The sequence below is a fragment of the Chiroxiphia lanceolata genome, chromosome 3, assembly GCF_009829145.1.
Source record: "Chiroxiphia lanceolata isolate bChiLan1 chromosome 3, bChiLan1.pri, whole genome shotgun sequence".
NCBI lineage: Eukaryota > Metazoa > Chordata > Aves > Passeriformes > Pipridae > Chiroxiphia > Chiroxiphia lanceolata.
In genome coordinates, this window is record NC_045639.1 from 97635266 (window position 1) to 97655974 (window position 20709).

The following is a 20709-nucleotide window of genomic DNA, read 5'->3' on the forward strand; positions in this document are numbered from 1 at the left end:
CAGCTACATGTATCAGAGCTGCAGCAGCAACTGAAAGAAGTGAACAAACTCTTTTATTGAGCAGCATTTATTAACAAGTTTACAGTAGTCGCTTTCATAAAGACTTACCATACATTTTAGAAAATTCACAGCAGCTATGTAGGTGGGCAGTAACAGAAAGAAATAAAAATTAATAGCAAGAATGCTAATTTGTGACATTAGAATGCAGAAGGAAGTTCTGTTTTGCATAGTTTTCCTCTTCTTTCAGTTACCTTATAGAATTTTTCTGAGCAATTTTCTTGAGTGTTTGGTCACAGTAGAACAGGATTTATCGTGGCAGTGAGACAAATAAATAAAAAGTGTTTTTCACATTGCTTAGATGAAAAAAGATCTGAGTTTAATTTCAATTCTCCAAGTGCTTATTTGCCATAAGTATTCTGTACCTCAGCACTGCTTAAAAATAAAGCTCTATAAAATCAGCAAATTATAGTATAACTTTACAATTTTGTGGGATGTACAATTCAACCTCACTGTTTCCAGGTGCACTGGATTTTATCACTGAAATCATCTGGCAGCATTCCTCATTAAGAAGCAAGTATAGTATACTTTTGGTCTTCAGTGTCTTTCACATGCAAATGATAAAACTCGCATGCTTTAAAACATGATTTTGCCATTTAAATTTCCACCCCTTTGCACCTTTACTGTGTTTTTATAAAAGATAGCAACATTTCAGAGAAAGATTTTTTAAAGAATTGAGTAATATAAGTACCTGTATAAAATGTATACCTTAAAATATTACCCAACTTCTGTTGTGCAATTGTGGAAATCTACTTTCTTTCAATTTCTAAACACGCTAAGAAAGGGTTAAGCAGTTCAGATTTCAGTACTACAGTTTTACCTCCATCATTTCACAGTCATTTATTTCCCTGTGTTAAAGAAGCAGCAAGTACTCTGGCATTATGAGCATTATGTGCATAATCTTTGAGCACAAAAGCAGAGTTACTGTAATTAAAACTGATGCAGGAATTCAGCCACCTGGCACAAAGGAAGAATGGAAGTCTTTGTTAAACTATGGACACAAAATGTAGCACTTAGGTAAAGCACAACAGAGAGTGTGGCTGGACAGCTACAATTTTAAGCAGTAATTCCTAGGGATTAAAGGACTTGAGTTAAAATAAATTCTTTTAAAAGAATGTGTCTCTTTTAACCCTTTGAATTTTCTACATATTTCATTTATAAATGTTGAAAGAGCTAAAAAGGATTTATAAGAAATTATACCAACCACTTTTCTCATAAATAGAGGGACACTTTCTTCCATCTCCTCCTCCTCCTACCTGCACAAGGCTGAGTACCATGGAGGTAGACTAAATATGTAAGTTAAAGGAGAACATTGGAATAAGAACCAAAGGGTGAAAGACATCTGTGGATAGGTCTACAGGGTCTTTGAAAGGGTTGGTAGGAAAAGAAAACATAGTGTCAGGAACAGTACTGTATTATGCCTCTTGTTATCCCTTATAAGCACTACAAAGAGCAATCCACTCTTGATTCCTCTGATCCTTACATGCTGTGCCCAACCTAGTCTTTGTCTTCATTTTTTGTCACTCTGCTTGGTTTCTACTCTGGCTGAGCTAACTTCTCTGAAACAGTATACTCTCCATCTCATTTCTCCCTCTCACACCTTCCTTTTCCTCTCTAAACAATGTTTTGTGCTTTTAACTAATGTACTGCCTTGTATTAGGTGACCCTTGGTATTTTGTCAGGGTATAAAGAACTTTGGAGAGGTGTATAGTTCAGTGTTATTAAGAAAACCAAGCTGCAAGCTAATAAAGAGTTAGTGTACACCCTTGTGATACTGAATAGATTATTAAATAAATGCTTGTGAAAGATTAGACTTAGACTATTTGCATAAGTGAAACTCAGTTATTTTGTATGTTGCAAGTTTCCTGAAATGGAAAGGAAAATATAAGTTATGTAGAGGACTTTACCCACATAAAATTAACTCGTTAATAAAATTGTTATATTTCTGATCACAAGAAAGATTAACTCCTTTGAGATCATTATATGACCTCTACATAAGTATTAATTCTCTTCAAAACGTCATTGACTTAATGGGAGTGTAATCTAAATAAGTGAATGGGTCTTAGAGATGTCACTAATATTTAAGATACATTTGTTTAGCCACTGAACTGAGGCTGGATAATAACACCATTTGTTCTTTATTGTAGATAGAGGACAAAACAATCACAGAGTAATAGTGTATTACTCATAGAGGAATAGTGTATTCATACACTTCAGGTGGCAAATAAGCCAGCACATTTCATCAAAACTATTAAAGAAGTGGATCAGGAAATAAAAAAGGGTTTTGGTGGTGTTGTTTTTTGTCTGATATGATATTAGGCAGCAGAAAGTCCAATAGAAAAAGACCTAATAAAAAAAAAATATAGCCCTGTATTTAAAAAATTATGAGTCTAGCTGACATCAGTACTCTGAGGGAAGAGAAAGTAATTCTTCAGAAGACTATAACATGACAATGAGATTTAAATTATATTCTCTTACCAAATAGCATGGTTTTTTTCCAGTACAGGAAATGTTTAGTATTGAATAAATACTAAACATACTTTATGGTGGCCTGTGTTGAATAAATACCGGCCTACACAGTAGCAGAATTGCAAGGAATCGTGGGTTTGATCTTGATGCAGTAGGTAAAAATTTCAGGTGTGGGACATTGCCTAACACAGATTCCTCTCTAATGTGTGCTGAATATTGCAGATGATCTGCTGTTTTATGGTGACAGTAGCACTTTCATGCCTGGGGAATTGTGGAAACAAAAGCACTAAGGAATGACGTACAGCGGTACGACTACTATGAAACAGTGCTGAACTTTGTCCATAGATATTCCTATGTTCATCTGCATGCTGTGAGGATTTTAGTGTAAAAGAGGAATGTCTTTTGTTTTCTAGCTGCCCCAGTTCTTTAAGCCTGAAAGGATGAATATATGAGTGATTATAAATAAATTCTATGCTTGATCCAAACTGCAGGGCAATCCATTGAGCTGATCAGTCCGTAGGTCTAGGACTTCTAGCTTGTACTTCAGCAGTGAAAGTTGTAGAAATCAAAAGCAGTTCTTGGTGCTTACTGTGTTTAGTCCTGTATTAACTCTAAATGTCTGTGAAATGTCTATTAGGCTAGAAGACTTACTACAAAAGGATCATTGTGGAAAAGTTTGTTGTGAGAAAAGGAAGAAATGCCCAAATAGTCAACAATTTCTAAATCAGAGAATGCAGCATGTGGACCTACTGGGTTTGACAACTTCAAAATCTTCCTGTTTAGTTTTTACACTCGGTAGCACAAAATATCCTTTATTAAATATTGCCCATCCTTCAGCTGAAATTACCTTCATTGACATTTTATACCATTGTCAGTAGATGATGGCAGAGGTTTCCTAACTGCTACTTGTCTCCTCGGAGAGACACTTCTGGTCAGATAAAATCCATTTCTAAAAACTCTGCAGGTATGTTGTAAATACAAACAAACAACAAAGAAAATAGGAACAATAAAGGCTACATGAATACCTGCATTTTTAGCTCAATCTGTGCCCATTGGAGATTGTATAAACTCAACCACTTTACTATCATCTAGAAAGATTCTGAAGAATATGAACCTGCAGGGTTAGACTACTCCAATTTCTTTGCTCGAAAAGGCCTGCATTTGGGATAGAAGTGTTTGCAATTCTACAGCTATGGATTCTACTTTAACATATGTATTTCCAATCACACTTAGTCAGGTATGTGTATTTGAACACATGCACATATCTGGAAATGGAGCTTTGATACAACAGTACGTGCTGCTGACATACCAGATATGTCAGGAATGATTTAATAAAGTTTCCATTGGCCATTTCTGTCTGTTGTGAGTTTTTGATACCTGAGACAATTATTTCTTTTTACAAGTAAAGCGTAACAGTAGATAAGCAATAAAACATATTACTCATTCTAAAATTTTGAGTTCTGCATCTTGCAACTCTTTTCATTTAGAGCACACTGATCACAGTTGAGACTGCTCTGCATTTCCAGAGAGAAGTCCCTGTAATGCTCTGATATTCTTGGGAATTTTTGAAGGATAGCAGTTACTTTCTCAGGAATGAGTCTTCATGCTTCAGGCAACAGTTATCCCTAAGCGAATTTATTTAAACTTTCAGTGCTTCAAGGAACAGCTGATTTGACTCAAAATTAATTTTCCAATGCACAATATATATCAGCATCTTTCATATAGCAAATATTTTTGTAAGCATTGTTTACACAGTGCTAATTACACACTCATGTGTGTAATTAAATAGAAAAAATAATGTACAAAATAATGAAAAAATTAAATAAATTCCTTTTTTTGTCTATAATTACTGGTAATTACAACATACAAGAGCAGCATTATTTGTTTAAATTGATACTGAAGCTTTGTAGTTAAAAATGTCTTTTACCGTATTCGTAGGCAGAAATAAAAGTGAGAACTGAGTGAACTAAGAGAAGTTGCAGTTTAGTTTAAATCTGAAAATTTCCACAAGATGCATTGACTGTCATTTTCCTAGCATATTTGTATATGCTGTGTATGTTCATATATGTATATGTTCATTGTTCAAATGCTTGTTTTGGATTAGGCAGATAATCCTTTAGAAAGAGATTATTGCTCATTGAATAGTGCAAAGCTAAGGAAGAAAGAATCAAAAGTGTTTATTGGAAACCACTCCATAATTGACCAGTGGAAAAAAGACAAGTACCAAGAACTCATTTTTTCTTGATCTAACTTAATTATACTTCATGCTTTTCCAATACTATTTGCAATCCAGTTTTAATTTTATAAATTTTTTTCAAAGTCGTTTTGCTTCTACTGTCATTTTAGAGACTACCTGTACTGCAAGGCGTCTGTTTTTCACACACCTTTCTTGCCTACTCATTGACATATAAGCATGATACCAGATTTTTCAGCCCTGCTTGTCTGGATTAAGCTGAAATTGTGAAGTTTTCAAATGTAGTTCCAAATACACTTTCGCCTAGAAGGCATTTTAAGTGTTAAATACTATTGTTGATTATGAGAATTTAAGAATTTCTTAAAACTTTTAGTTCTGTAGATTTTGTTGTTTGGATTTTTTTTTTTACTATTACATGTTATGATCTAATTCTTTTCATATGTTTTACAACAACTTCTTAGTTGTTTGCCTGCTGTATTGCAGGATTGTACCCAGCCTTCCATCCAGGTACTTGTCAAGTCCAAGACTTGCACTTCATGTGAATTTCAAGTGTTTTATTTGTGAAATGCTTGTACCTCAAGATCAGGCGTTCATCGGGAGATTCTTTGACTTCAGAATTTTTGCTTCAGACTTTCAGTCTGATTTTGGTGCTTAATCTTAAATATTCCACTATAGATGTAAGATAGGATCAATTTCATTTAACTTCATATGTTTAAAGTGTAAGGTTATCATCCAGACTCTCCTTATTTAGAGATAGACACCTGTGGGTGGGGATTTCTTTTTATCCTAAGATCCTTCCTGATTTCTAGAAAAGACATTAGCAATACTTTAGAGTTGAATCTTTTGAATAGCCAAAGTTAAATTATGTGACTTCTGCACTCAGAATAGATATTGGCTAAAGGGCCATATGGGTCAATTTATTCAACAAAAACATTCTCCTTTTCAATTTTAATTGCTGTTACAGTTCTGATCTATAATAGGAGAGAATCTGGTTCAAACAGCCCAAACCTTGTCTAAATCTCTGAGTGGTGTGAATATTTATGATCAGATATGTTTAAAGGTTTAGATCAAATCACAGCAAACACAAGGCACCAGAATTTAAAAAGAATGCACATTAGCTATGAATTATCCCATTGATTTGCCTGCCTGTAGGTATATAGCATTTCCCTAAATTGGGTGTTGACATTAAAAATGAGGCAAAGAAGGTGATTTGGTTTTCCTAGTTAGCTAAGTGAGATATAGAATCTCCTATTTATATTTTTAACATTCTCTCTGTTGTGTGCTTGAGAAATGCATGTGAGAAAGAGAAGCATAATAAACCCTGGCTTGATGAATGCACTTAGAGATATGCAAAATCTGCAAATTGGAGCCAGCATGAAAAGCAAACATTTCAGTTGGTGCTCTTTTTTCATTCATACATGTGAACACACAAGTAAGTGCATACACACATAGTTAGGTGCAGTAAAAACATTTAATCAACCTTTAAAAAGCACCAAAACCTTTTATAATCTTATTTTACAAACACTTTTACAATCCTTACTTTATATTAATACTGCAGTAAGGCAACAGTGACTGTTACTCCAAAGATACCAGATTTGTCTTTTTTGGGCTTACTGGACTTGTGCTAAGCACAGAGCAGTGCATTATTTAGTGACCTTCCAACTGTTAAGACCTTCTTGTGAGCACTGACATTGATTTAGTTTTGTTATTATGTGTGTGGTTCAACACTACCACCTCTTCAGGCACTACCTAAGAATACAAAGTAGCTTCAGGAGAGTATGATACAGTGTGAATATCTTTTAATGTATTACTGCTTGATAATTTTAAACCAAAGCACTAATTTTAGTGTTCTTTCCTTTTCAAAATATCATTTGAAATAAAAAGTCAAATCTCATACTCTGCAACAGTTTCTAGTCTACTGTCTTGTTTTGTTCCATACAGTTTTTGGATTTAATTTATCTTCATAATATTTGACTAAGATTTTCCAGAAGTATGTTAGGCAGTGTGTCTGTCTGGCTATCTCCTTCATCTCTTGACAAATATAAATGTTTGTGTGCAAACATTCTTTGCTTAATTAAGAGGAAACACAGTTGTTCTTCTGTGTTTTAAATTTTTCTTCAAAATGTTTATATCTATTAAGAAGTTAAAATTCTTCCTCGTTATTCCAAAGTCAAAATTAAAATACTTCACTTCTTTGACTTATCAAAAAATACAGTTGTAAGAAAGTGAGTTGTCAGTATCAGTTTTATTTGGTTTATGTTTCTTCCTATTACATTTATCAGGACAGCATTGTGACTATATTTGTTGATCTTGAAATTATCTATTTAATTTTATAAAACACTGATATTGCTGAACTGATTATAGTCAGCATTTCTAATGTGTTTACTATGCAATAAAAAATACTATGCAATAAAAAGTAAAGTGGTATCACGAGGTAGCATTTTATAACAGGATCTTGTATTTCCTGCCAACTCTGACTTCTCCCTTCCGTGATACTGACTTTCTGACATTTTTAATTTGGAAGGGAATATGTTGGGTCTCCTTTTCTCTTCCTACCATATAACCTTTCTGGCATTAATACACTCTGGCTGGATTCACTGAACCTAGACTATGTGGATAACATTGCTGCACTTATTCCTTTATAATTTTAACTTTCATTTTGTAAAAGTGTCTTGAACCCATGGTGGTGGGTCAGCCGAGGCCAATGGCCAAATGCCCACCCAGCTGCTTGCTCACTCCTCCTCATCTGTGGAAGAGGGGGAGAAAGTAGAATGAAAAATCTCTTTGGTCAAGATAGACAGGAAGAGCATTTGCTGATTATCATCATGGGCAAAATAGACTTGACTTAGGGAAAATTAATTAATTCTATTGCCAGTTAAAATAGATTTGGATATTGAGAAACAGATGAAAAAATTCAGCCATGATCTTTCTCCCACCACTTTTCCTAAGCTCAACTTCACTTCTTCATTCCCACCTCCTCAGCTTCTCCCTGAGCCATGCCCTGCAGTGGGTGTGTCAGAGCTACTGGAACCAGCTGTGTCTGGCACGGCGCAGCCCCGGCGCCTCCTCACAGAGCCCCCCTGCAGCCCCCACTGTCCATACGGGGATACCCAAACCCTGTACACGATTGTCACCCTCCTGATTTCACATCAGAGCATTTGTTAACTCCATGTGCTGCCAGTGCAGCAGCATTGACTGTCTGCAGCATATTGACTTGTTGAATTTTTTTCAGCCATACTATTTGGCCTAAGCTTGGATTTCTTTTTTTCAAGGAACAGGCCAAATGTCTTTCCACTTCTTGGACTAAAGAAACCTTTATGTAGGGGTCAGGGATTTAAACAACTTGTTATTTTTTTAATTACATAAACCTCACTACCTGATTATACGGAAAATTATGAAGTAAAGCACATAAGCTGTTTGAAGTTCTTATATGTAATTTCTTAATTATTTACTTTTTTAAATAGAATAATTCATTATTTGTCTAATTTTTACATTTACTCATAGAAAATATTTCCAATTAGTCTTTGTTGATCATCGACTCCAAAATTCGGTGATTCTGTCAGTATGGTATAGAAAAAAAATTGGTTTACTGTCTTTTTATAAACATTTTGGTGACATTTAAAAACATTTGATGTAGTAGTGAAGACTTCATTAGAATTTAGTTTAGCACAAGTCATGAGGTGGTGTGGCTGGGCTACAAGGAGAGCATCAGTTCATTTCAAGGCCTGGTGCAGATATTAATGAAGTTTAGGAAGACCAGTTCAGCAACTGGAGACAGAAAAGTGACTGCAGTGTAATTTAAACATATACAATTTTATGCTAAAAGTTTCTTCAATTTTTATCATGAGTATTTTCCCTCTGATCAGTTTATATAGAGATACACTTATAGATGAAATACATAGAATTTCTTGTATTTATGTTTGAACTGTGTTTTCATGTATGGTCTAATATGACTATTGTTTCATTTTTTGAACATAGAATTATAGAATGACTTAAGTTTGAAGGGACCTTAAAGGTCATCTAGTTCTATCCCCCCTGCTATGGGCAGGAACACCTTCCACTAGACCAGGATGTTCAGAGCTCCATCCATCCTGGCCTTGAACCCTTGCAGGGATGAGTCATCCACAACTTCTCTGGGCAACCTCTTCCAGTGCTTCATCACCCTCACAGTATAGAGTTTCTTCCTAATATCTAATCTAAATCTCTTCCTTTTTAGTTTAAAACTGTTTCCCCTTGTCCTGTCACTAACTGTCCACGTAAAAAGTTGTTCTCCCTCATTTTTATAAGCTTCCCGTAGGTAATGGAAGTACCGCTAACTGGTCTCACTAACTAGTAAAACTAACTAGTCTCACTAACTTCAATTCTCTGTGCCTACAGCCCTCCAGTCATCTTCATGGCCTCCTCTGGTCCTGTTCAAACAGGTCTATAATCATCTCCCTCAACCTGCTGGCCACATTTCTTTCAGTACAACCCAGGACACAGATGTTTTTCTGGGCTGTGAGCACACACTGTTGGCTCATGTTCAGCTTTTCACCCATGATAAAACCCAAGTCCTTCTCTTCAGCGCTCCTCTCAGTGACTTCTCTCAGTCTGGGATTTCTAGTTTAATGTATTTTAATTAAATTTAGACTATTGAGCTTTACCTCTCTTAAAAATAATAACATTCATGATTAAAGTAAAAGTCCATAATCTTTAAATCAGACACTAAAATTAAAAAAAAGATCTAAGTACTGCAGAATGTAAGAAGTATTTAAAAATTGTGTTGTAGTTGAACCTTGAGTAAAAGATTTGCATGTATGTATATAAATATATCTATTTATATATATATAAAAATTATACATATATATATGTATAATAGTCTGAAGATAAAGGGAAAAACTGTCTTTTTAACAGTAACAGGGTAGGACTAGCAGAGCTAGAAATCATCTTCAATCCTAAGTAATCAATTATGTCTAAAATTCTGCAGGAAACAAGGGGCAGAGGATTTCAGGAGACATAGTTTTCTTACACCTTAGGACAAGACATACTGGTTTGCTTTGTAGCCCTGTCACACTTTTGTATGGCCTTAAAGAAGCATTCTAATTTTGCTGTGCTTTTGTTCCTGGTTACTCCTGTTGTAATATCTTGAGATGATTTAGTCAGAAATCAGTGATCATAATTTTTTTTTCCGCAATGCTTTCTCCCACAATGAACCTCAGGTTCTCTTTTAATCAATTGTCCACAAAATCTTGAGTACAACACTCAGAATTCTGGGAGTGAGTATGTAGCACTAGCTGTTTTTGTAGTAAATCATTTAAATGCAGATTGAGCCTCTGGGTAAAAAAAAAAAAAAAAAAAAAGACAAAAAAAGAAAAATGCTTCTAAGTCTGTATGAATGCTCACTTTACCTGTTCAGGGTTTTCATCTCCATCAGACATAAACTGAATGTTTTTATGTAGGTGAATACGTCAGTCTCTGGGGTAAGCATTATTTTAGGTACACAAATGGAAAAGTTATAATGTTTGAGGTAATCCTGCATCTCACGATGTTGACGTTTTGCTAAAATAGTGGTCTGAAACAACACAACCACCAGCTTCCTTGAAATACATTGAACCATTAAATGAATCTATGGAAGTTAGTTTGCTCCAGTTGGTTTCTTTTCTGCCTAATACATGCATGCTCTGGTTGTGCTCATATTAGAGGCCACAAGCCTTAGCATCCATTTCTGACAACCTGGATCCAGGCTGCAGAGCATGAGTGCAGACCACGTACAAACCAAATTCAATACCTGTTTCCTGGAAGTCATGGATGTGAAACTGGAGAATACCTGTGCCCTGTAGTAGGAACTGAGTTCCCTTAGAGAAGTTATTTGTAGTTCTGCATTTAAAAAGGCACCTTACGTAGTAGAATGTCATGTTTCAAAGTAAATTCTGATGGTTTAAAACATATGGGGATGTGGGGTTGTGTGTGCACTTGTGTGTTCCCTTTTGGTTAGCAAATGCTCACAGACAATAAGACACAAGAATCAAGACTATATTTGAAAAACCAAAGTGTGCTTAATGTGTTACCCGAATCAATCAAACCAAATACTTAAGATATATCAGTGTATCTTTATGTGTCTGTCTGTATACACACACAATTAATGTATTATATCTACATAAACACATATTTCCCTACTACCCTATGGCAGTTTTATAAAATCACTTTGTGGAAGTTGTGTTCACCTGGTATATAAAATCAGTTTGTCCAGCAATTTATTTATTCAGGTTGTTCCAGGTTGGTCTTGCCTACTCTTTTCCATCATTGGTGTGGCTTGAGCCAAAAGCTATTCTACATTCTTAGAAATTTCTTACAGAAATGTGTATACTGAGTTTATTGTAGATCAACAGGAATGTTGATGTCATTGTAAGTAATGTTCTTTCCATGAGTGATGGTTCTTTGGTTTAAAGTAGCTGTTATTTGTCACACTGACAGGTACACCTGCTGCGAAATGCTGGCGATGAAGTTACCATCACTGTTCAGTACCTCAGGGAAGCTCCATCATTTTTAAAACTCCCATTAGGTAAGAGGAAATTAACGGATAGGAATAATTTGTTTTCCTCTTTGCAGTATTCTCATAATAAACTGACAGTGACAGAAATAGGAATTCAATCCTTGAGTGTTTTACAGGAAGAAGTAGAAAATTGTCTGTCTACTTTACTGTTTAACATATAATAATCTAATGGATACTGCCTTACTGTTTATGTGTAATTTATTCAAAGTAAAACTGAAAAAAATTCATTAAAGTTTTTCAACAGAAGCTTTGCCTGAATACAATAAAATAGTGTTTACTAACATTTGAATCATACATTGACCTTGAAAGGTACTTTCAGGACACCAAACAAATGGATAACATTAATTATGTATATTTCATAAATTACTTTACTATTTTGATTGGTTTTGTCAGAGAGCAGAATTATGATGTGACAACTGAGTAGTTTAACAGTAGCAATACCAAATTGTGTATGAACAAATGCAACCAAAGGAAATTTTGGGTTCTTCTTTAGCAGATAAAATATTCAAGTTGCACAGTTGCGATCAATGTTGCAGGTAGAAAAGTGTTCATGTCGGCTGACTTAATCAGACCAAATCATTTTGCACCAGTTTATTTTAACAGATTATTCTCTTTCCAAAATAAGCAAAAAGATTTGAAATGTGTCTTGTTCTTTGGATTTATTTAAGTTGGGCTCAGCTAGGTACTTGTTTTTTTCCTGTTTTCAACAGAATCATAGGTGTCATAGTCTAGCTCTTGCCATTACAAGAGCACTGATCGTTTCATCTGGGTTCTTACACCAGTAAAAAGCCAACTTGACAGGCCTCTACTAAGCTGAACTATACCTTTCATGCTAAGACCTTTATTTCAGTTCTCACTGCTTATTATTTACATTTGAAAGTGGAATATAAATTTGAAGAAATCTTATTTCTCATTTTGAGATCTTTGTATAGTCAGTGTTTCTTTTGTTTTCCTACTTTTCCTACTAGGTCATAAGACTAATGTCTATAATGCCTTGGATAACTGTGTCCAAGGTTAAACATGATTTTGCCAAGTTAGCAACACCTTACTAGTAGTTTCTGTGTTGTTGGACATATTAATTTGTGGTTATGATAGTCCTACTAGCACTTGTATGTCATCTTGTAAATTGACATCACATACTTGAACTGTATCACTTGGTTAACCTTGGCTAAGAGCCAAACTCCTACTCAAACTCTGTTTCACTCCCTGCCCTCAAACAGAACATGGGGAGAAAACAATGACAAAGCTCTTAGGTCAAGATAGATACATTAAGATCACTTATCAGTTACCATCATGGCCAAAGCAGAGTCAACATGAGGAAACTTAGGTAAATGTATTGCCTATTAAAATAGATTCAGGCAGTGAGAAACAAAGACAAACAACACTGTCCATCACCTTCTTCACTGACCTTGAGGTTCATTTGAATTTTTTTTTCTCACTCTTTTCTCACTCCTGTCACTGCTCTTTGGCATTTTGCCCTTTCTTAAACAATTTCCCAGAAGCGCTACCAGCTAATCTGCAGGACTCAGCTGTGCCCTCCAGTGGATCCATGGGAGCTGGCTGGAACCATCTGTGTCTGGCACAGGGCAGCACCGACTATGTCCCACCCCTGGAAGCACTCCAACCCCAAAAACCTTGCCACTAAGACCCAGTACACACTCTGTGTGAGCTGGCTGCCACCCTTCTTGCAGGTCCAGGAATATTGGTGCCCTCTTCGTACATCATGGGTGTCACTCTCTGGATTTTTAGCCATAAGCTGTCCGGGGCGGTTACTTTTTTTTTTTAAGACTTTTTAAAAGCCTTTTGGTTTGTTATAACCTCGACTTCGCATCCAGAGAAAAACTACAGATTTTTGTCTAAGAGAAAGTCTTTTAATTTAGTGAGAAAAATAAGACATTTTGGCAAAAGGTTTTACAGGAATCAAGTACAACCAAGAAAAGCATTCACTAAAATACCCAGCACAAAGACCCATTCCATAGAAAACATCCATTACAAACAATCAATATACTAGCTTTAGTAAAACACAAATCATTGGTTTTAAGTTACCCACAAGAGAAGGAAAAGAGTAACAGAAGATTCACTGCTCCTGGGAAAAGTCTTCAGGACATTTTATGGTAAAACAGACTGTTTTCGAAAGTTTTCTATTTGATAGTTATACTAAATTATCAGAATATTCTGAATTTGCAAAGCTTGCAGTGTGATTAAAAATCATCAGGAGAGTTTCATTTGTTTTTAATTTTGTCTTTTAGAGGTTGCCTATGACATGATTACCAAGTTCAATAAATGAGTTTTTATTTATATACAAGACGTGTCCAGTATTATTCAGTAATGTTAACCACAAGACAAATTGTTTCAAATAGTAAAGTCTTGCTGACTGCTTGCTGTAGTGTGTTTTGAGGGTTGTTTGTTATTTAGAGGTTTAGTGTAATTCACAGACTGAAATAAACACCCCCTTGTTGAGGGGACTCTGAGTTGACCAGAACTTTCATAGAGATCTTTCTAGGTCTAGAAAGCCTAAGGCTTTTGAAGGTAAAAATAAAATCCAGGCTTTATTAAAATAAGTAGTAGAATACCTTACTTTTTAAATTGAAAAATCGTAATGATTCTTTCTAAAGGATTATAAAAGGATTTATAAACAACTCCTACTTATTTCACAGTAAATGTGTTCTTGTTTCAGGTTTAGTGTCAGCTAACTTGGTGATTTCCTGAGTTCCTGCTGGTTCTTCAAAATCCCCTGTGATCCTTACAAAGTTTCTTTCCCTCACCATGTAGATCTGCTTTTTTTTTTCATGCTACCCCCTGGAATGTCTCAGTGTTGTGAACCGCAGACTCCCATATCCTTGCCATCTCTCTGTCTCTCTGACCCTTTCTCACTTTACAGGATATGATGTGTGGGTTTGCTTTTTTTCCTCTGAGCATACTCAGCTATTGCTCAGGCAAAGGTAAAGATCAGGCAAAGGTCTTTTCCTCTCCCACAGGATACTTCCCAACCCAGCTCTCTCAAAAGAACAAACCACAGCTGAGAATAAGCAAATCCATCAGATAATGCCTGTCCTAGAGTAAGTTTGATTTTTCTTAGGCTGACTGTCTGTGATTTGGGTGGGATAAGAGAACATCTAGGCAGTAATGATTGCTGGAAATCTCACAACATACCAAATGCCTTTTTTTCTGACATCAGTACCCAGCAGGATACTCTATTGTGGCCATGGAGTGGGGAGTTGTCTGCAGCTGATGTTTTATTTTACATAAACACTCTGATAGCCTGTCTCAAACTAATGTTCCAGAGTTTGAACTGGTGCCTTCCACTTGATTGGGAGTCTCATCTACTTAGGCAAGAACTGCAGTAGCAGAGAGTGTATGTCCATACAGTGTTTTGTTGTAAGAACAGGGAGGAAAGACTACCTGATTATACTCTAGGGCTGCCATGCAAGAAGACAGAGTTCCTTGGAGAGATAAGAGCAGTGCACCTTCCAGGAAAGTAGTTGAGCATATGCATGGAAGTTTTTAAAATGTTGAATGAGATCATTAAGGAGTAGTCCATGAGTAAGTGAGGCAAAAAAGGCAGGGAGCAGACTAAAAGATTTGTGAACTTGTTTTCAATCAAGTGGTAGACATGGCATAGTCTGAGAGAGGCTGTGTAGTTTGTTGTGACTCAGAAAATGAAAGAAAGTTGCTGAATTGAAAAGCAAGTCTGCTGGGACATTGAGGGAGGAGGGAAATATCTTCTTTAACATTTTATTCTTAGCTTTCTCATGTGATGGATATCAGTTTTCTCTACTTAAAAATAATTATTTATTTATTCTGCTGTAGTATTTTATGTTATGGTAAGCCCTGGATTTAGGGATTTTTAAATACCTAAATTCATGTCTTTTGATATGCTCAAATTGCTGAATAGGTGGAATAATTCCACTTTCAGAATCTGATTGACTCATGGACCTGTGATAGTTGTCTACTGCTGGAGACAGTGGGATTGCCCAGCAGGCAGACTCTTCAGTAAAGAATTTAGTGCCAACTTTTTTTCAGTATTTTTGTTAAAAAATTTAGACATTTTCTTCTGTTCTGTCAAGTCACTGTGGTCATCTATGAGTATGAACTCTGTTTTTGTGGTCTAATGTATGTATAAGGACCTACAAAATGTTGTAGCTACCAAGGTCGGTGCTTGCCTTAGACGCATAAGAGCAAAGCATAATGACTCCTTCTGCTTACATCATCTAACACTGTACAGAAAGGACTCCAAACAAAAACATGCTGAAATTCAGAGACCTCAGAGATAAACTGAATTCTTAGACCTCAGCACTGAACTGACAGAGATTTGTAATGGAGAAAATGCACTTTTGTTGAATTTAGTTCCATTTTGCTAAATCTTCCAGATATATAGGATAGATACATACAAAAATATATAACTAAGAATGCCTTTTTGACTTCTGTGATGTTAGACTTGACAGGCCTATAATGTGAAATGATTTACAGACAATTTCAGGTGAATTCTTTAGATGGAAAAATGAGTTTTCGGTGATTATGAATATAATGCTGTGCAATTGATTTTATGTGTGTTATTGATAAGACCAAGTGCTGTCTGTCAGTAATTGTATATTATTGGTGCTATTTGTTAACATTTTACATTTAAGCAGAAATTACACAATGATGTGACTTTATGCTGTTTCCATTATTATATGTTACAAAAACATTAAGCTTTTCTGGAGTCACTTTTAACTACTAAAGTAGGATCATGATGCATAACTACTAAAAGGAGAGATATTTTGAAGAGTATAACTCTGTAGTCTTAGCATATTGACATAGTACCAACAATTCAGGATGATTGTTTGCTTTCAATTTCTGAATTTGAGAATGAGCATTGAAAGTAATTGGCATTTTAAGGAAAAGGTATATGTGTTAGTAAAGTTATGTGTCCAGTTAGTATTTGCCTGAAAGTTTCCTGTTAGCTTTGTTTATAAATACAGTCCATGGCTATACTCAAGTGAAGACTTTCAAGACTTGGTAAGAAATTTACTTATTAAATTAATGGGTTTTGTGTAACTGACTTTCTTATTTGGTTTTGCATATCCCATTGTCAGTGAAAAAAAGGCTTAATCCTGCAGACAGTTAAACATATAAATAGTTCTCATGAGTACAGCCTTTATAAGATGACATCTAGCTACCTTTTTTCTTTCTAGACATTGAATGTAGCATACAGACTTTCTATTGACTGTCTTTCTAAAATGCAAGTAGTATTTCTGTCTTGGTGTGGTGAATCATATTGAGAATTCTTCTTGTGTTTTACAGTTGGAATAGCTATTGTCTGATATCTACATGTGGTTTTAACATAAGTATTTATTTGTCGTGATCTGATTTCCAGGTTCCCCTGGACCATCCAGTGATCATAGCAGTGGAGCTTCATCACCTCTCTTTGACAGTGGCTTACATTTAAATGGAAACTCAAGTAACACGGTAAGCAAATGAATAGTAAAAACACGGTGTAAACTATGTAAGTTCTCTTCCCATTTTGAGCTTCGAAATGCTAGTGTAAGACTACCCTAATTCTGTTGGTTGTTTGCATGTTTGTTTGATTGATTTTTAAGTGCTTATACTGTAAAATTCCGTACTTAAAAAGTCACCAACATGGGGCCCTGGAATGCTAGGTTCTTACTCTGAGGCAGCTGAGAAGGTTGTAGGAATGAGCACAGTAAGATTTATTCATAGTTTACATGAATTCATCTGAACTTCTGTCATACTTTGTTGAATTATAGCATTGTACCATTGAATTTAATCCAGCTAGAGATGCTGAAATGTACATGGAATTCAGAAAATAGTGTAAAGTTGAATTCTTGAGACAAACTTTTTTAATAGGAATCTTCAGTGTCATATTTAGATATGATAACATAAATGCATTATATACAATAAATAAATAAATAAATAACGGAAATATGCTTTTCTGGGCTGATACCTGTACTTTAGTGCTTGGTGTCAAAAATTGGTCATAGATACAGAAAGTTTCATGTTTATTTGTTTGTAATTATCCAGATAGATAATTATTACCTCTAATTACCTTGTACTGTTGTCTTAATAAAGAGCCCAAATCTGTCCTCGAGGTTCAGCATTTTGCAATGCCTGTCTACCAGGTGCTCTGTAGACAGAGTCCTTTCTGCAAAGCACTTACATTGTGAGAAGGTGGCTATGGTCAGATGATTATCTGTGATTGCATTAGCATGTTTTAGTAAATTATTGCCTATTAAGTACTAGAATGAATGTGCAATAACAATTTTTAATAATAATTATTACAGTACTTTGGGAATTGCACACTGAATTCTATGCATTATAAAAACAAATAAGTGGCTGGAGTGGTGTAGACTTGTAACAGAGTAATTTAGATTTAGTTGTCAAGGTAACACACAAAAACCTGTTTATAAGTTTGAAATATAAGTGGAAAAACAGAAAGTAAAAGGGACTACTAAGGTTCTAACTTGTTTTTATACAGCACTTAATTTTTCTGAAGCTTGACATAAAGTCACATGAAGACCTATAGTATGCACCAGACACTATGACCTAGAAGTGGAATAAAGCAGAACAATCTACCTAGTGCACTGTAAAAGTCATGATCTCCCTTTATAGTAAACAAAATGAAAAATTGCCAGATTCTTATTGTGAAATACAAGAGCAAAGTTCTAAGTACTTTGAGCAGGAATGACTGGCTTTTGAGATGGTTGACTCTCAAACTAAGCTGTGAGTGTAACTGAGCCGTGATCACATCTTAAAAAGTGGTTATAAATGTGTATCAACCTAGTGAGTGCTTCTCTTTTTTTAAATTGGATATTTTCATTTTTATGGTAAAGTAAGAGCAGAACTGATGTTTCCTCTAACAGTATTGCCCAGTAAGACTAATGATATTTAAATCCCTTTTTTATGTCACCCTGGTAGGGGAGATCTGACTCAGCCTTAATATTGCATCTTGCAAGTTTGTGTTGCAGTTGTATGTATCTTCCTAACCACACTCAAATCCATGCCATATTAGACAATGCATCTGTATTTATGAGTGGAAATGCTGCTTCAAATAGCACACAATGGAAAGGAAAGGACAGGAATGAGAGGTAAGGAATTAGTGTTATGCCAGTTTTACCAAGCTGTCATACAGCATGTCTGTTCTGAAAAACAATAATACAGAGGCACTAGACCTAGGTTGTATCACATAGACAGTACTTTAGCCGTCTTAACAGCAAACTCTTTCTGCCTAATAGCATTATACCATTTTCAGTCTGGTATAACAGCTTGCCTCTGTTAGATCTATCTTTATCACTTCTGCTGTGAAGCATCTGTTAAATGTGATGTGATATCATCCTCAGGATTTATATACATCCTTTCTGTAATATCAGAGCAGTTTGCAGTATAGCACTTTAAACAGGGTTATCTGGAACCCAGAGAAATGAGCTGAAGTGCTCTCTTCACACCTAATTATTTTGTGCTTGGGCACTGTGACAAATGCTACAGGGATTGGCAGTGGTAGTTATATTCATCTGTACCTTATAAGTGATTTATTAAACACAATGTGAAATTCTAGAGGGGAAGATAAAACATACAAAGGAGATGGTCTCTAGGCCAGTGAGTACAGGTTGTTTACCTGGAGCATTCTAACTACAAAACAATGAAGAAAGTCCTGTAGAGATATTTTGCTAGTTGTCTAAATACCCTAGACATCCAGGCCAGCTCCCTGGAGAAATTGGTGGTGAAAAAAAAAGACCAGAAATAAAAGGAATTGCTGTTTAAAACACCATGGAATAGTATGACCGTTACAATGCAAAGGCACAATGTAGTAGGTTTTCATTTGTCTGAGAATCCAGCTTCCCTGAATTATCTAAAAGTAATGTACTAAAAAGTGAAGTGAGAGCAGAGTAAATTATTTTCTGTGTGTTCATGTAATTTAAAAACTCTTAATTTAATTTTGATAGTATGTTTAGTTGGTTAGATGGAACTAAACAGGCACTTAAAATTTCCTGAATTGCTTTAAAATATTTTTTCTTTGATGCCTTTATTTCAGCTGCTAAATTGAACAGTTTTACTTTAAAAAAGGCATTGCCTACTTCATCAACGAGTGAAGTTTTTAAAAAAGGAAAAATACAAATGCTTAGCTCTTGGTGGGACAAGTAGAAGGCTACATCTTTAGTGTCTATGATAGTTCTGGTTCCAAAGACTCTATCCCAAGCACTGAAAGGCAGAAAGGAAAGAGGATCAGAGAAAGGGAGTTGGAGACTCCTGTTCTGAGAGTAAAACCATTCTGATGGATACTTTAGGGGAATGCATGACCAGAGCATTAAACTGAGACAGAATGGGTTTTATTCTTTTAAATCCTCCTATAGTGTCTTCCAATTCGGTATAAACACACTATTGATCATTCTTAAGCTTTATTTTATTCTTTAATTTTTATCATCCTGTAGCTCACTTTGAGAAATTTCAGTTCTTTTCTATTAGAATGGTTTTGCATGTGATACCGATTGCCTCTGCCAACTCTTCATTTGAAACTCCATGATTTTCTAACTGAATATGAGAGCAATGTAACTTCAAATTGACTTCCAGGTCATGGTGTGCCATTTGGTAATGATTTTGGTAAAATGACTAATGATGTATTAAATACAAAAAATAGCTCACTCAGAGTCTTCCATTTATTTGCTGAAGGGAAACAAAATAGATGAACACTTAAATAGTTTGGACTGCTGCTGTGCTGAGGACCTTTATGAAATGAGATAAACACTGCAAATAAGTGTGCTCTTTTTTTCTCAATTAATAAAATGTGAAGTGACTAACCATTTTCCTTATCAGGGAAAAATAACCCAAATTTTCTGTTTCTGACTGCACCTCTCAGAAATCATAGCAGTAGAAGCTGCAAAGAGCCTTTTAAATAACATCTTCCTACTCCACTATTATAGAACTGTAAGGAAATGCTTTTGATATAGAGGATTGATATTGCTTGATTTCGATTTAGCTGTACAGAAGTGATGTGTTTGTCTAATTCTGATTAGAGTTGATTGGGACTTTCACTATGATATTAATGAAGCAAATAAAAGGTATTTCTAAAAGTCTTACCTTTTAGTTATATTGATCCACACTGTCACTGCTAATCCATTTAGCAGACTTATTTCTTCTGGTATTCATCAGGTTGGTCATTTCATATGCACAGAAATTAAACACTTGTTTAATTTCCCAGTGAAGTTTAGTCAAATATGGGGTTAGGTTTGGTTTGGGGTTTTTTTTGTTTGGTTTTTAACTGAGAGCCTTAACAAAAGGTGATGAAAGGAAATATGGTGTGGAAAATACAAAGAAAGTCTTACCTAGCTGCTGAATAAATGGATACTGAACAATATTTACTGATTTATGACATCTAATACTAGTTTAAAAAGTGCTCACTTAAACCACTGAAAATTAGTCTGATATTCATACACCTGCAAGGAAGAAAGCTTGAATTTTTAAG

At 35.2% G+C, this 20709-nt stretch overlaps 1 protein-coding gene across 1 annotated transcript in view; it reads left to right on the forward strand.

Annotated features, from left to right (window-relative positions):
- Positions 1-20709, forward strand: part of SNTG2 (syntrophin gamma 2) — a 155244-nt gene that overhangs the window by 66558 nt on the left and 67977 nt on the right. The window contains 2 exon segments of the mRNA XM_032683929.1: positions 11174-11261; positions 16609-16700. Coding sequence (XP_032539820.1) covers positions 11174-11261; positions 16609-16700 — 180 coding nt within the window.